The sequence below is a fragment of the Orcinus orca genome, chromosome 2, assembly GCF_937001465.1.
Source record: "Orcinus orca chromosome 2, mOrcOrc1.1, whole genome shotgun sequence".
Lineage (NCBI taxonomy): Eukaryota > Metazoa > Chordata > Mammalia > Artiodactyla > Delphinidae > Orcinus > Orcinus orca.
In genome coordinates, this window is record NC_064560.1 from 113,927,829 (window position 1) to 113,945,671 (window position 17,843).

The window sequence follows — 17,843 nt, forward strand, 5'->3', positions numbered from 1 at the left end:
ATACAATATACATATATAATTTTTGAATTTAAATATGTATGTACACATATTTGTGTATATATATAAAATATTAATGTGTTTATCTTAAAGTCAAGTTTACTCATTTTAAGAGCAAAAAAAAAACCCCACAAATGTTGCCTTTAAAAACAAATTCTAAATTTTGAAGCCTCCAATTTAATATGCTTAGTAATCAACTGTCACATCTCCTATATTTGCAAAATATTTTTAGTTACTGAACAAGAATTTTCTGTATTTTTAAATGAACGTCTTCTAATTTGAAGATACATTTATAAAGAATACAAACCATGATGAAAAATTAGTGCCAATGACTAGCTATAAGGATGGAAAAATTACTTTAAAATTATTTAAAATATTGACTCACAATTAGTTATCAAAATATTCTTCCCTACCAGATATAAAATATTACTTTTATCCTCAATACTGTGTCAATGACCCCAGATGTTTTAAGGAACAAAATACATACTACTTTTTTTTTTTTTTTTGCGGTACGCGGGCCTCTCACCGTTGTGGCCTCTCCCGCTGAGGAGCAGAGGCTCCGGACACGCAGGCTCAGCGGCCATGGCCCACGGGCCCAGCCGCTCCACGGCACGTGGGATCCTCCCAGACCGGGGCACGAACCCGTGTCCCCTGCATCGGCAGGCAGACTCTCAACCACTGCGCCACCAGGGAAGCCCTACATTCTACTTTTGTACAATAAAATTATGCTTTATGAATGTCAAAACAAAATGCCTCTTATTTAGTATCAATTTAAGCCAGAGCTTGAGGGGAGGAAAAACTTCATTAGGTGTTTACTAACAAAACTCTTCATTTAAACGATTGCTTTTTTCTTCGTGAAGCAAAAATAATGCTGACTTTTCTTCCTAGACTGTGGAAAAGAGATAGATGCCACTGACCCTCTACTTCTATTTTTCTGTGGTATAAAATATTTGAGATCCTTATGAAAATTATCCTAGGTTGTAAGTTTCCCAAGAAAACAAACTATAATAATGAGGAAGAGGCTGAGCTTTGCTAACATGGGGCTTCCCACCCACCTCTCCCCCCAACTTTTCCCATAAAGGCAACCTCTACTATTAAAACAAAGCATCCTTTAGCAAGTAGCTCCCTACAGGATCCTATCTCTCCTTGAGTGCTTACCACAATCTGATTTCTGGACAGCTGACCCAAAGTTTGTTGATTTTACTGATCTTCAGAAAGCCACTGACTGGCTAAAGTCTTATTGGTGAACAGAGTCAAAAATCAGATGCCCCTGCCATACTTTACAGAATGAGGAGTTGGACAACACAGTTACGTTTGGTTGCACTGTAGTGAAACATATGAGGCATCTTCTTTTTGTCTTCAATTAGCCACGTTTGGGCTGAGTAGCTCTATTACATCTTCAAAAAACTGAGCTCCAGTTCTTGATGGAGACAGAGGAAGGTCATTGAGGAGGTGGTTCAGCTCAAGAGCTAAGTGAAAAATCTGTCTTTTGATTCAGTCCTGCTTGTGGATAGAAGTCATCTTCTGGATGGAAGAGGGAGTGAGATGACCTAGAGTCTTGAATTGGTGGATCTGCAGGAACAGAAACTAAATACAGTGGAGACCTCTTAACTGAGTAACACCACGAGATGGATTTCCTGACAATGTGTCAATATAAGCTAAATATAAAAATTAAAACATGTGCATTGGAACTGATCACGCACTTGTTTTTCCAGATATCAAATGCATTTGTACCATTCTATGAATAAATACGTTTCCCAATATCTAACTGTAAAACAATTCATGGAAAAACTACCAATTAAGGGAGAGGAAAAGACCCGTTCAAACAAAAATCCATATACTTTGCCTTTGTGAATGCCACACCCTCACTTTAAAAACTCAGTTCTTCTTTCAAATGACTTTTTCTCCATATACACAAACTACGATCTGTCTATCTGTATAGTGTCAGTGGTAACATATATCAAAATTTTAATTTGAGTTGGATCTTTTAGGTTTATCTCCTAGAGAAATGGAAATTCAAATACATTCAAGGTACTAATTGAGGCTTGAATAATCTACATCCTCATATATTCTAAGTCTTGCATTAACTAGGTTGAGTCCTACTTATCAATCAAAAGAAGAGTGTGTATCATGAAGTAAGGCAATCTTTAAAAGTGAGTAGTGACCACCTTAAATTTCCCTCAAACTTTCATCTGAATAAACCTAAGAAAGCCCATAACCAGGTTACAGTGGACCTAATTTTAAATCTCTCTATATATTAACAAGAATTTTGATGAACATTTGATTACTTACTTCCACTTATAATTTGAATATGTAAATTTATTGCATATACTCTCATAATTATTAGACCAAGGGTCAGCAAACTATGGCCTTTGGGCCAAATCCAGATCATCACTTATTTCTGTAAATAAAGTTTTAATGGGACACAGTCATTGCTTATTCATTATGTATTGTTTAGGACTACTTTCATGCTACAATGGCAGAAAAAGTAGTTGTAACACAGACTGCAAAACCTAAAATATTAACAACTGGCCCTTTAAAGGAAAAAGTTTGCCAACCCCTGATACAGACCATTATCAAAATATACGTAAGACAACTTATATTTTAAATTGTTTTGAAAGAAAGAGAGTAACAAATAGAATTAACATTCGATATGGTTCTACTATAACAAACTTACCATAAACAAAAAGCAAAAGTAACAAAAGTTCCAAGAGGAAATTTATCTAGCTTTGAATCAGATGAAGAATTTGATCCTATCTTAACATTACCATTTTATTTTTAAGAGTATATACATAAATGTTATGGAATTGACATATTCAAGAGTATATAAATGCCATGAAACTGTTCCCCCTTAAAAATGGTTAATTTTATGTTGTGAATTTCATCTCAACAAATTATTTTTTTAAGAGTATATACAGTATTTTACAGGTTTCTACCTTTAAGTGGGCCACATTATACTGTAGTGGTTAAACATGTAAGTTACATCTTACCTAATAATGTGGTTTCTCCAAAATCTCTTAGATCATCCCAGACCCTTGTGTATATTTCTTCTTTGCCAGTAGATGGAGACAACACCACTGAAAGTTTAAAAGACATCATTCCCTGTTTAAAGGGAGCTTGCTGGTCTGAAAACTGGGGGAACCCTAACCCAAGATTTCTTCAAAGTTATTTTTTAAAAAGCAGACAGAATGGCTATGCCAAAACTAGAAATCCAGTATTAACTATGGACATCCTCAAAACTTACTGAAAGGGAACTAAACTCTGTACATGATGTAGTTACTAAATCATTTTAAAATACAATCATCTCTATAATTTTTAAGATTCAAACTTCCTGCTCATTGCTCCTGATTTAGGTTAGCTCATTTAATTTTCCTGTTTCAGAAAGTATAACTCAGATATATAAGAAAAAGAGTTCTTTGAATTCCACAGAGGTAGATGCAGTACATATGAAGTTTTTTTTATATTAGTCATATGCACTGCTAGGAGCCTTTTATTCAAAATAAGACAACTGTCTGGATCCACAGGAAACAGTAAGAATTTTATAAAGAAGAGAACTAAAGAAGAAATGGTGGAAGCAATAAGAAAAAAATTCAATTTTATGGTCACACTGAAAAGAAATACACTCATGAAAGGGAAATCAAACTCATCTACTCTCCAAGTTTCTTATTTCACTACTAAAAATTATGTAAACAGACCGAAACCATCTATCAGAAATAAATTTCAAATCTGGAAGCTTAAGAAATCACATCAAAATAATTATTTATAGTTTTCAGTAACAGTTTTCTTTTCCAAATTCAAAAGCCTGAAAGCCATTGTTTTTAAGGGCAATTTTGAACATAAAAACAAGGTTATCAAGCTAAAAAGAGAGAACGTATTGCCATGCTATTTATATTTGCCACAAGACTCCTGTCCTTGAATTACACTAAACAAGAACAACCTATTTGGCAGAAAATGTCTTAAGAAAAAGATTTACCTTAAACAAATAATATACAGTTAAAAAGGAATTCAAAACCCTAAAATCCCTCATTTTTATGTATATTTTGCTCATCCTCTGATCTATATCAGAACTAAAATCAGTTTACATAAAAGGGAAATAAATATATTGATAGTATCCAGATATTACCATACCTACAGTACCTTTCTAGGTTAAACCAGAACTGACAATAACTGCTTAAATCCTCTTATGACTGATTACAAGATAACGTAGGTAAAGTAGATCCTGAACCACAAATTATTTAACTCTAAAATTTTATGATTTCCGAGCTATAATAACTATCATGTGCCAAGAAAACTATACACATATTCTAACTGCCTATTAAGAGCACATAAACAACCATAAACACCTTTTCATTGTTCACATGGTAAATGTTCTGTGACTTTATTTAGTTAATCCTTGGGTTGGCTTCCACCTGACAAACAACAAAGTTTTTGACCCTTTCCCAATCCTTCAACAACTGGTTTATAAGAAGGTAATGCTAGTTCAATAACAACCTCCATGAACAGAAAGGCACGTCGTAGTTTTTGAAGTGTATTCACATATATTAATTCAAATTATATAATAGGAAAATCTGAAACATAAAGTAAAACCTATGGTCAACACACATAATCTGCAGTGAAATGTAAATGGTATTTGTATTTTGCACTGTTACCTGTCCATCAACACAGAGGAGGAAGAAATACTTATACTCTAATTTTTTAAGTAAAGCAGTAACTAGAAGAGTGTCCTGGAATTCTGTGATTAAAATAAAGTAGATCTACTACACTGCAACCTACACACCATATTACTACAAAAGGCAATAAAAATGACCAACAAGGAATAAGGTTTCTTCCTATTAATTGGGTTTTGGAAAAACAACAACAACAACGCCAAGTGTTAACCTGGCAAGCTCTCGGGGACCTAAGATGTCAGTGTTCCTGCCTCCACCTGCTGGCAAACAGGTTATGAAACTAGCAGAGAGCAATGGGTAAAAAAAGTTCACATTTTTTGGGTAACATTTATGTTGTTTTATGTAGTTATTTATTTAGCATGATGCTACTTTGTGTTACTAAATCATTAAAATACAGATGAAATCCATTAGGAATAAACACATTAAATTTCACCAAAAAAAAAAAATTTACAGAAGATTTCTTGGTTCAAAATATCTAACAGGCCAAAACTCAAGTTAAAAAGTTTTAATTACCTGATAAATGACATCTTGGAAAAGGACTGGAAAAGTAAGTGCTGCATCTTCTAGCTCATTTAAACTACAGTGTACTAGGGTTTCATCCTTAAAATAAAAAGGACATATTGAATGAACCAAGATATTACGACATTTCAATTGATAATTTTATGTATTCATGCTCACCAAAAACATTTATTAAAGCACCCATTCATACATGGAATTTTGTATTTATAATACATTATTGTGTGTGGCATAGCAATCTGGGATAGAATTTTCTAAGTCACTTGTTCTCACGTGTGGCTGCTAGAACAGCAAGCAGCATCAGCATCATCTGGGAACTACTAGTTAGAAATGCAAAACCTCCAGCTCCATTTCTTATCATTCAAACTCAGCAAGGAGTAGAGAGGAACTCAGCAATCTATGTTTCAATAAGCCTTTTAGGTGATTAGGATGCATACGCATGTTTGGCAACCACTGTTCTGAGTCTTGCAGTTGCCAACTTTCTGTTAAGTAAACCACATATAAACCTTCTTAATTTTTTTTTTTTACAATTTGCCAATGGAAGTTTAGTATCTAACTATTAAAAATATATATCTTCTATTTATATATAGCTCCTTATTCTTAAACCTTTTATAAAGAATTTTATTTTAGAAAATGGATATTTCAGTATCTGTTGAACATGTTTCATAGACATAAACATTGTTTAACTAAATTAGCAGTCAATCAAGACTTCTTTCTCATCTTTGATTACCAAGCCCTGTTTTCTCATGAGGAAAAGAAGGTAAGGATCATTCAACGTAAGGTATGTGCAAATATGTATATTTCTCAAATCCTGAAGGATAAAAAAAAAAAAGGCTTCCATTTGTAGAAAGTGACAACACTTAAAAAAATAAAGCTGCTAGTAACTACCCCCCAAATTTTTCAATGTGTTTAAGATGAATTAAAATGAAACACAAATGCTCATACCTTGTGATTCCACATCTTATTAGCTGGAGTGTTTCTTTTAACCTAAAGTTAAACTGTGAGGAGGCAAAGAGCAAAAAACACTCTAGATATGCCTCATTTTCTTTTTCTTTTTTTAACATCTTATTGTAGTATAATTGCTTTACAATGTTGTGTTAGTTTCTGCAGTATAACAAAGTGAATCAGCTATATGTATACATATATCCCCATATCCCCTCCCTCTTGAGCCTCCCTATCCCACCCCTCTAGGTGGTCACAAAGCACCGAGCTGATCTCCCTGTGTTATGCAGCTGCTTCCCACTAGCTATCTATTTTACGTTTGGTAGTGTATACATGTCAAAGCTCACTTTGTCCCAGCTTCCCCACCCCGCCATGTCCTCAAGTCCATTCTCTACGTCTGCATCTTTATATCTGTCCTGCCACTAGGTTCATCAGAACCATTTTTTTTTTTCAATTCCATATACATGTGTTAGCGTATGGTATTTTTTTTTCTCTTTCTGACTTACTTCACTCTGTATGACAGACTCTAGGTCCACCCACATTTTCTTTTAATAGCATATCAGAGTACACAATTCAAGGTATTCCCTTAGTATCTTTAAAAAAGGTATTCTCTTTCTTATAATCGAATCATAGCTAATTCTACTTTCTTCATCTACAGCCTATCTAAATTTTGATCATTCTTCTTTACCCAATTCTGTAAAATTACTCATTTATGCTCACCAATTCTTATCTTTCCCTCTCTATTTACCTCCACATTGGATTAAAAATTATATGGCCAAACTTGCTATCATGACATCAACTGCTAACATAAAAATCTAGCAAAATCTTTTTCAGTTTCTGTATATCAAATCTAAACTACTCATAATCAGTTTCAAAATTTCTCTTTTTTTGCCTACTTATCCTCTAATAAACACCTTAAATACTTAAGCCTTCTGGATGCCTATTTTATTTATATCTCTTTGGCTAGGCAAAGGCTAAGGTGCTCAACTCTCAAAACAACTATATATGCTAGTTAAGATTTTAAAAATATGCTTTTCCTTAAGATAAAAAAAATTTTTTTAATAAGAACTAAACCACATTTCCAACTATAGGTTACTAGTAACAAAGGCTTTTAAATAGTAAAATGTTTTCCAGTATTATATAATAGATACATATTTTTGCTAATATCAAGAAATTGCCGGCAGATGGTAAATAATGGTGACCATATATTAAATTTGGTTAGGAAAAGATAAGAGATATTCAGTTTTCAAAGCTCTTCTGGTACCCTAAAAAAATATACATTTTAAAATTCACACCAAGAGAGCATATTAAAGGTTTTATTAGTCAGCATTAAGAAGTCATGCTTTTGAGAGTCTATTAATAAAGTTATTAGTATTAGATAATACTAATACTTAGTATTAAGTATTACATAGATTGCCCCTCCCCCCAAAAAAGGAACAAGAAAAGGAGTATGGTCTTGCATGAGGTTAACTCATTAAGACCTAGGTCCTTCAGGGGAACATGACTGGGACTCCCCCACCCCCCAAAAAGGTTGAAATCTAGCCATGAAATTAGAATTTATTGGGAGATTAAAAAACAAAACAAAGGGTATAGGAGTATGGGGGCAATAATTAATTTAATTTAAATAGAAAAATAGTGAAATAGCGGGGGTTGTTGGGGGAGAAAAAGAAAAAGAAAGCCTAATTTATTTTCAAAGGGTACTGGAAACCAACAAATTGGGGAGGCCCTGGCATTAGACTGTGCTTAAAATAAAAACATTTCAGAACACCTAAGACATGTTTTTATAGTAAATGTATGTGTAAGGCTATTCATTCACTTGTATTCTTTTAGGTATTTTGGGCTAGTATTTTTAAAAAGAATTTAATGCCTTTATTTTCCCTAACTCTACAGATAATATACTTACCAAGTCTAAAACTAGGGAGAATTCTGGTGTGCTTCTTGTCTTCAATGGAAGGGCAGGTTTCCTATTTAGTTGTTCTTCTGTCAGTGGTGGAACATGTTTGATGAAATAATAGCTATAAATCAAATTTTAAGAAAATTTCAACATTTCTACTTTTTTGTAAATATAAAACATATTACTAAATTCAGCCCATCTTTAAGTTTTTAATTAAATAATGCATATTTAAACCTAGTAACCAAACTTATAAAACACATAAGTAAAACTGAAAATATACAAATTAGTATTTCAGTAACTCAGCAAAGTATTAATACCTACAGGTCAAATGCTCTTTGCAATATACCATTTAGCCACCCCTCTACACATGTACTTTCATTCCTTTCAAAGAGAGAAAGGAAAAAAAAAAAAACTCACGGGTCAAATACTTCCCAGTCTTCTTCATAGGTGGCCTCTGCGTGGGCTGATGAATAACCACTATCTGGAGTTACTGGTGCTATTTAACAAAGTGAAAAACAAAATGTTGCTTTTACTCACTTAATGCTTCCATGAAGTATACATTTTTACTGCTTTTATTAAGATCTTCCTGAAGCCCTGTGTATTTTAGGTTAAAGATAAGACAGAAATAATTTGTAAACAGTATTTAAAAGTAAATTTATAAACACATAGATCTAACTCTGGATCCAAAGGAAAAATTTACCATTACATACAAAGTGGCAAGTTATATCATGGCTAGCAAAATTTAAATCCCTAACAGCTAAGAGAAAATTTACTACTTACACTATTTCCTACTATTTACTACTTACACTGTGGAGTGTATTATTAGGAAAATACACTCCACAAAATTTCCATTTCTAACTGGATGATGTTTGTATGTATAACCATAAAAATTTCATGGTGCTCATAGCAGTAATACTTCACAAAGTGCACAGTACATACGGGCAGTCAATATATGTGTGCTGACAACAGATCCCGAAGGTAGTTTTAAACCTAAGATCCATGAACAGGCTTTAAGAGGTCTACAAACCCCTAGACTTATGAAAAAATGTTTTATGTACATTTTTACAGGATTCTCAAGGTTGTCTATGATCTTAAAAGTTAAGAAATTATGCTGTATATAGAAATCAGTGCTTTAGAAGACCCATTATTTTACTTCTCATTTACAAGCAACTTAAAAATAATCAAGAAACAATTCTGTATTCCACGACACATAGTCCATTCTAAGTTTGAATTAAAATTTGATCAATTGATAAAGCTTTAGAAATTATGTTAGGAATTTTCTAAGACAATATTTACAACTTAAATTCACTGAGACAATGTTAACTTACAAGCTAAACAGGTAATGTCTTGGAGATGAAAGTTTAAGGTGGATGCTAGAGACTGAATGTTTGTGTTGCCCCAAAATTCATATATTGAAACCTAATCCCCAATGTGATCGTGTCTAGAGATGGAGTCTTTGGGAGGTCATTAGGTCATTAGGTCATGAGGGTGGAGCCCTCATAAATGAGATTAATGCTCTTTAAAAAAGACCCCCAAAGAGCTTGCAGAGCTTCTGGCATAAGAGGACACAGTAAGAAGACAGCTATCTATGAACCAGAGAGCAGATCTTCACCAGACACTGAATCTGTTGGGGCTTTGATCTCAGATTTCCTAGACTCCTGAACTATGAAAAATAAATTTCTATTGTTTATATGTCACCTAGTCTAATGGTAGTTTTTTACAGTAGCCTGAAAGGACTAAGACAGTGGGCCTCAATAAAAATTGCTGTACTCTATCTATAGGAATGGAATACTGGTGGATAGTAGTCTTTCAGGATAAAAACTTATGTTTTTTGCTATTACCATGTATTAATACCTTCTGAGACAGAGCCAATACAGTGTGTATGTTCAATAAATGACAACAGATGTAAAGCAGAATTTTTGTTCATTTCTAACAACTTTATGCCAGTAACGGTTCATTAGCACAAGGGGACAAATGGAAAAATATATCTTCCTACCACTTTACTATTTCAAATTCCTATTAATCTCAGAGAAAGGGGGACAGGAAGTAATTAGTATTCGAGCACCTCCATGCTAAGCATTTTTCATATTTCATCTCATTTAGCCTTCAAAGCTCTAAATTATTATTGCCATTTTAAAGCTAAGAAAACTGTCTCAGAGAGCTTAAATAAGTTATCTAAAGTCACACAGATAAGTAAATGGTAGAGCCAGCCTCCTTCCTTCTTGTTCTCTCTGGCTACGTTCTTGAAGTTGGGGAAAAGTACCACTTTTGTCACTCATACTCATATTTGAAGATCAGCAAAACTTTTACTTCTTCCTTTCATGATCCTCCCAGAGTAACTGCAATGTGCCACCTCAATATTTTGCTCATTTATTTGTAACAACATTCACCACACTGTACAGTAATTTCTGTGTATACTTGGCTCATCAATTAGATCATATACTCTTCAGGGTCAATAAGCACATCTTAGTCATCTTTATAAATAGTGCCCATCACAAAAAGTACGTGTTCAATTAAATGTTAGAAAAACGAATGAATGAGACAAATGGAGTAAATCTTACTATTCCCCTCTAGAAACTAAAGTTATAGAAATCCCTTCCCGGTAGGCACAGTTGTCAGAAAAAAACGAGTACAAAGGTTTATATAGAAGCACAAAAACAGAAAAAACATCAAAGAAGTCAAAAGCCCTGGCTTCAGGGCTTCCCTGGTGGCGCAGTGGTTGAGAGTCCACCTGCCGATGCAGGGGACACGGGTTTGTACCCCAGTCCGGGAAGATCCCACATGCCGCAGAGCGGCTGGGCCCGTGAGCCATGGCCGCTGAGCCTGCACGTCTGAAGCCTGTGCTATACCTTATCATTCACTAGCTTGTAACAACAGGCAAAGTAATCAGCATTAGATTTGCTTGTTAGGTTCAGTATTATTCTTAAATTATAACATTATAATTAAACATTATCAATATTAACATTTTATTTGTTATTGATTGATTGAGTGCCGCACCACACGGCTTGGGGGATTTTATTGGGTTGGCCAAAACGTTTGTTAGGGTTTTTCCCTCAAGATCTTACAGAAAAACCCAAACTTTCTGGCCAACCCAACAGTTCCCCAACCAGGGACTGAACCCGGGCCCTCGGCAGTGAGAGCACAGAGTCCTAACCACTGGATGGCCAGGGAATTCCTTATTTGACAAATTTAAAATAAACCTTGGACTTTCCTGGTGGCACAGTGGTTAAGAATCTGCCTGCCAATGCAGGCGACATGGGTTCGAGACCTGGTCTGGGAAGATCCCACATGCCTCGGAGTAACTAAGCCCAGCACCACAACTACTGAGCCCACGTGACACAACTGCTGAAGCCTACGTGCTCTAGAGCCCACGCGCCGCAACTACTGAAGCCTGCACACTCTAGGGCCCGTGCTCCGCAACAAGAGAAGCCACCACGATGAGAAGCCTGCGCACCGCAACGAAGAGTAGCCCCCACTCACTGCAACTAGAGAAAGCCCGCGCACAGCAACGAAGACCCAATACAGCCAAAAATAAATAAAATTTAAAAAATAAATAAAATAAACCTTAACTCTATTATGTTGCTTTTCTCTTCATACTGATACAGGGTTGCACTGTATATAAGTTTCATAGTTGTATGCATTTTTTCTTTAAATGTTATCATGCTGTTTCAATGATTTTTTTTCAAGTTTCCCCTTTATATCAGAGAGATCATCATTTTGCTTCCTTTGCCAAACTTATTTCTCAACCAATATATATGTACTAGGCTCTCTCAAATATCTGGCACCACAAGGAAAAACAAACAAATCTAAAATAAAAGTCTAAGATCTTCTCCTTCTGGGAAAAGATGTCCATCCTCAGTTTTATTTCTGCTTTTAATCATAATGGAATACAATTTCATCTTTTAGCCTTATATGTCTATCTACCACCTCAGAAGTGGTCTATCTACCACCTCTATCTAACCCTCAGAAGTAACAAATGCTGACCTCACATGTTTCTACATTTCCATAACAACTGGCTCAGGGACCTAACAATTATGTTAGGGCTTTAAAAGCATCCAGGATTAGGCTGCAAAGTTTGTGTATAGGAGAGACCCAAGAACAGAAGCTTCTTCTTTGGGAATGTCATCTGTATATGAAACAAATCTGAAGGTATGAGACTACCTCTATGTAGGGACTTCAGACCTTAAGGATCTAAGACTCGTGCAATTATAATAAATATGTTCATAAATGTAAGCATATTATTTTGTTAGCTGTGTTAAATTTCTCTAAGTGGTAAGACCGGTACACATAATTAAACTGTAAAGTGACTAATATGCAGTAAAATAACCTTAAAAAAATTCAATTTCAAAATGACTGGATTTGGGGGGAAAAGTTTTATTTCCAGTGTTAATTTTATTAACTTCAAGGAAGAAAAACTTATGCATTTAATCTGCCTATTTAAGAAAAAATACAGTAGTATTTTTACAAACTATTCATGAAAATGTATAAGAAAAAAGGAATCTTATTTACCTGTAAGGGGTGGGATATCACGATTAACTGTTTCTTCTGCTTCTTCTAAACCATTTATTGATGACCTCACTTGAACTGCTTGATTTGAGTAAGCTGCTCCATTAGTTGATGTAGTAGTACTGGTAGTGATTTCATCCACCTGTTCCATATCAAGCTGTTTTACTATCTCTTCAGCTTCCACAGCCTGTCCTGGGGAATCAGATCCTGATGTTCCTGAAATCATGATTAATTGTACATTAATCGTCACTTAAAAGCTCATAGTGGGTGGGGAAAGATGGGAACAAACTTAAAACAAGTAATAAATAAGCCTTAGAGATCTAATGCACAGTATAGTGAATACAGACAACATTGTATTATAATCATCAAACCTGCTAAGAGACTAGTACTTAATTACTCCAACCACTAAAAAGAAAGAATAATTATATAACATGATAGAGAGTATATGCTAATTATCACTACGATGATGATCAAATTACAATATATAAGTTATCAAATCAACATGTTGTACACTTTAAATTTATACAATGTTATATGTCAAATATATTCAATAAAAATTCATAAATATTTAGAAAAACTAAATGGAACAGAAACAAAGCTGAGGATACCATTATTTAGTGACTCTTTACTAGACATTTCAAAAATAAGGAATAAGACTATTATAAGCTAGAGTAATATTTGTGAGCAAAGTTTTTCTTAAGAGTGTTCAAATAGCTTAGAAACACCCATTTATAGTCAAACAAGTCAATTTAGAACTTTAAAATTTTAAATGAGATATAATTAACATAACATTGTGTAAGTTACAGGTGTACGTATTGATTTAATACTTTATATACTGCAATATGATTACCAACTGAGCGTTAACTAACACCTCTATCCTGCCACATAATTATTTCTTTTTTGTGGTGAGAACATTTAAGATCCAGTCTCTTAGGAACTCTGAAGTATATACAGTTGACCCTTGAACAACATAGGGGTTAGGGGCACTGACCCCCACGCAGTCAGAAAACTGAGAATAACTTTACAGTCAGCCCTCCATATCCACAGTTCCACATCCTCAGATTCAACCAACCACAGATTGTATACTATAGTATTTATTGAAAAAAATCCTTGTATTAAGTTGACCTGTGCAGTTCAAACCCATGTTGTTGTTGGGTCAACTGTCATATAGTATTTTTGACCACAGAACTTCTCTTCATTAAAGCAAATATCATTTATTAAGTGCTTACTATGTGCTGGGCAATACACACAACACACACACACACACACACACACAAAATTTTCCATTATCCTCAAACAGCTCCTGATCTTTCTAGTACTAAGCATCCTAGCCATTTTGTGCAGTTGTAATTTTTAAACCAGAGACAGTTCTCTAAAAATAAGCTAACTGTTCCCCTAACCATGAGAACCTTTTTATTCAAAGACACAAGAACAATTTCTCAATGAAATTCCATCTCAATAACAAAGATAGAAGCTAGTTTCCTCATTATATTCAACCATCCCCTAGATGAACCCACTGCCTAATTTTTCTTCCACTATGGACTGACCCCAAGTCTCCATTTCTTTATGAAATCCTCCGAATGTCACTGTCAACAACAAAATCAACCGCCAATAACTCTCAACTTCCTCACAGAATATTCTTTCTCCCTCATTGCCTTACATTTAACCTCTTTCCAAAAGATATCTTTTCCTGATACCCTTCCCTCAAAGCTGTTTATTCTCCCATACTTGTTACTCAATCAGAATTCATTTACCTCCATTGCCGCCACCAGATCATTGGTTTTCCACTAATGTGTAAAAATGTTTGCTCCTTTGAGATTGCTGTCACCTGGCTATACAATTCTTCGCTTATGCCCTCTGCTGTCACCTACCATCTACTGCCAGCATCCTCTCTCAATCTCAGAGGAATTTAACACCTAGATACCAGTTTACTGCTCTATTAAATGCCTATATAGTTATTGCAGGTGATGTCAATGACTCATCCAATAACTAACCCTCAAAGGTCTTGCCCTATTTAGCCCCATCTACATTCCTAATGCTCTTTAGTAGTTATTACCATGGCTAAAACCTGGACACTATCACAGAGAAACTGTTCACCTCTGAAACCTATAATTCAAATAATTAATCTCCTACCACGACCTCCTAATCTTCTAATTATCTACCTATCTATCTAATATTTCTATTACATGTGATCTTCACGTTTGATAAAAGCCAATCTCTTTTATCCAAACACATCCCTCAATGGCTTCTTCTCCACCCTCCTCATCTAGTTAGACTTCATGGTGTATTATTTAAACCACTCTCAAGCCAGCAGCCTCACTGTCCTCGCTTCCTTGTCTTTCCACTGTCATTCATCATAGAAATCCCTCTTGAATCAATCTAACAGGCTTCTCAGGCACTAGACCCAGGTAATAAAGAAAACAATAGAATTATAAAGACTGATTGTACTCCAAGTAAAATCCTCTAATCTTAGCTACGCCTATAGCATGCTGCTCAGTATTTCTGTGTGTGAGTCATTCAGCTTCTTTTACTTATACCAAATAGCAAACATTCTAAACCTTCATTCTCTTCAATCCCTGCCACGAGGACCATCTCAGCAAAATGATACCATGTCCTCCTTCAAAGAAAAAATTCTATCAAACATGAACTACTGCTGCCCAAACGTTCTTTCCTCCAGCATCAGAGAAAAATGTCTATTCTCCTTGTTTCAATTCTAATCCTTCTACCTGTTCTCTTGATCCCATCCCTATCAGTAGATCCTAGAAACTTTCTTCATTAGTTTTCCTTTTTCCCTTATGTTCAACCTATTAGACCCTTCCCTGAGGCTTAACAACATGCTTCCTTCTCACAAATACAAAACATCCCTTGAGGCTTCATGACCTCTCTAGTTTTTCTCATATTCAGGTTCCTCATAACAGTAATCTATATGTGCTGATCCCTTTCTTACTCTCCATTTCACTCTTTTAACCCATGGATTAGGCTGCCAACTGCAATCACTCCTCTGAAACTCTTCTGGCAAACGAAACCAATGACCAGTTAATTACCAGGTTTAATGATACCTTTTCAATGCTCATTTCCGTTCCTTCTATCTTTACAATTGTTTGACCCTGGGTTTGACAGTCTCTTCTTTTGGCTTCTATGACTCAGTTTCTCCTGGTTTCCTCCATTTCTCCTTTGTTGGCTTCTTTAGCTTTGTCCAGTCCTTAAATGTCTTTCCCCAAGATTCTGGTCTTAGTTTGATGAACCAAATGGACCATTTAGTCCACTGGTTTCAATTAATATTTGTAAGCTGATAATACCATGCTCTACTGCTTATTCAGATTTCTAAGCCCCATACTTGAATGACAAATTGTTAGTAGACATTTTTATTTGGTTGTTTCAAGGCCTCTCAGGCTCAGCATGGCCCAAATTAAATTCAATTATCTATCTCCCAGGAACTTACTTTTCTCTCTTGAAAATCTAATGTGTACATCTTACTCTCTCTCTTCCTTCACCTCCAATCTGTTCCCAAAATTTGTCCATTTGTATCTTTGATCCTTCTTTTCTTCTCTAATACTACAAGTAAGGTTGTATGAAGTCTCACATGGACTACAAGTCTACTAATGTTCTCCCTGCATCCAGCCTCTTTAGAATTTAGCCTACATGCTACTGCCAAATAGATCTTTAGAAAACACAAATCTGGGCTTCCCTGGTGGCGCAGTGGTTAAGAATCCACCTGCCAATGCAGGAGATACGGGTTCGAGCCCTGGTCCGGGAAGCTCCCACATGACGCAGAGCAACTAAGCCTGTGCACCACAAATACTGAGCCTGCACTCTAGAGCCTGTGAGCCACAACTACTGAGCCTGCGAGCCACAACTACTGAAGCCCGCACGCCTAGAGCCCAGGCTCCGCAACAAGAGAAGCCACCGCAATGAGAAGCCCGCACACTGCAACAAAGAGTAGCCCCCACTCGCCACAACTAGAGAAAGCCCACACACAGCAACGAAGACCCAACACAGCCAAAAATAAAGTAAATTAAAAAAAAATAAAATCTGTAAACTTAAAAAACAACATAAATCTGTTCATATTACTCACAGTTTAAAACTTTTCATTCATCCCCCCATGACTAAGGATAAAGTTCATAAACCCTACAAAATTGGCTCTATAATCTGACTTCTTTATAATTGTCCTATCTTATCCCTTCCCATGCACTCCTCAAATCTGATGCTCCATCTGTGACAAACTAATTTGTTTCTGAAATACACTGTACCTTTGCTTACACTGCTCCTTCTACATGGAATGCCCTTTACCATCTTTCAAGATTCAGCTTTTCTATGAAGCCTTTTGTGAGCCACCACCCAGAATACAGGACCATTCCATTCTTTGAATACTGTTCCATACCTCTCTCAAGGCACCTATAAAAATTTATTATACTTATCACAATGGCTGGAACATAGTAGATGCTCAATATTTGTTGAGTGAACTGGAATCTTCACTCCTCACATTTAAGTATAATTACCTTTTCTCATGGATTAAGAGGCTCAAGAGTTTAAAGAACTGGTCCAGCATAACATAAGTAAACAGTGGCAGCTGGGAACAAATTTAAAACAAGTTTATCTAACTCCAAAGCCTGTTCTTTTCCCACTACCCCAGCATTTCCAAAGATGTTTTAGGAGGCACTAGTTCTAAAAGATGTTAAGATGTTAACAGATGTTCCATAGAAGAGTACTTGGTCAGATATGTCTAGGGAATACTGGGTTAAACAAAGTTAAAGGTAGTTTTTTGTTTCTATTCTAGGACTTCACAGTCCTTTAATGTGCTAATATACATTATTTCTGCCCCTACATCATCTTGATTTTACAGTGCACCATTCTGCCTTTTAAAAATTGCTTTATCATCCAGAAATCAGGCAACAGGTATTTAATGCCTATTTCCCATGTGCCCAGTACTGTATCAAACAACATGGTAGATGTAAAAATAAAGACATGACCTCTTGCCCTCAAATAATCTAGAGACTAAATTATCATGTATGAAATTAGACATTAATTATCAGAAAAAATAGGACACCAGATAATTTTAAAAAGATATTTTGAGAAAGAGGCCATTTTTAATTTTTTTGCAAAGGCATACAACGGGAACCTTCAATTCATGTGAATTAGGGTAGTTTTACTATTTGTCTAAACTGAAGATTCCCTACGGGGGAAAAAAAACAAGCAAATGATAATAAAAATAAATTGTATTACCAAAAAAAAATCTGGTTTCAACTCACTCAAAATATTCAACAAATTCTACTTTACTAATCTAGAATATTGAAAATGCTTCTCTCTAAAGATGCAGAAGT

The 17,843-nt window shown here is 35.2% G+C and overlaps 1 protein-coding gene across 3 annotated transcripts in view; it reads right to left on the reverse strand.

Annotated features, from left to right (window-relative positions):
- Positions 1-17,843, reverse strand: part of CTDSPL2 (CTD small phosphatase like 2) — a 72,267-nt gene that overhangs the window by 16,057 nt on the left and 38,367 nt on the right. For all 3 annotated transcript variants that reach the window (XM_049706732.1, XM_033435584.2, XM_004273914.3), the window contains 4 exons: positions 12,526-12,738; positions 8,434-8,512; positions 8,026-8,137; positions 5,178-5,264 (listed from right to left, as the gene is read on the reverse strand). In XM_049706732.1, coding sequence (XP_049562689.1) covers positions 5,178-5,264; positions 8,026-8,137; positions 8,434-8,512; positions 12,526-12,738 — 491 coding nt within the window. The remainder of the gene's footprint in view (positions 1-5,177; positions 5,265-8,025; positions 8,138-8,433; positions 8,513-12,525; positions 12,739-17,843) is intronic.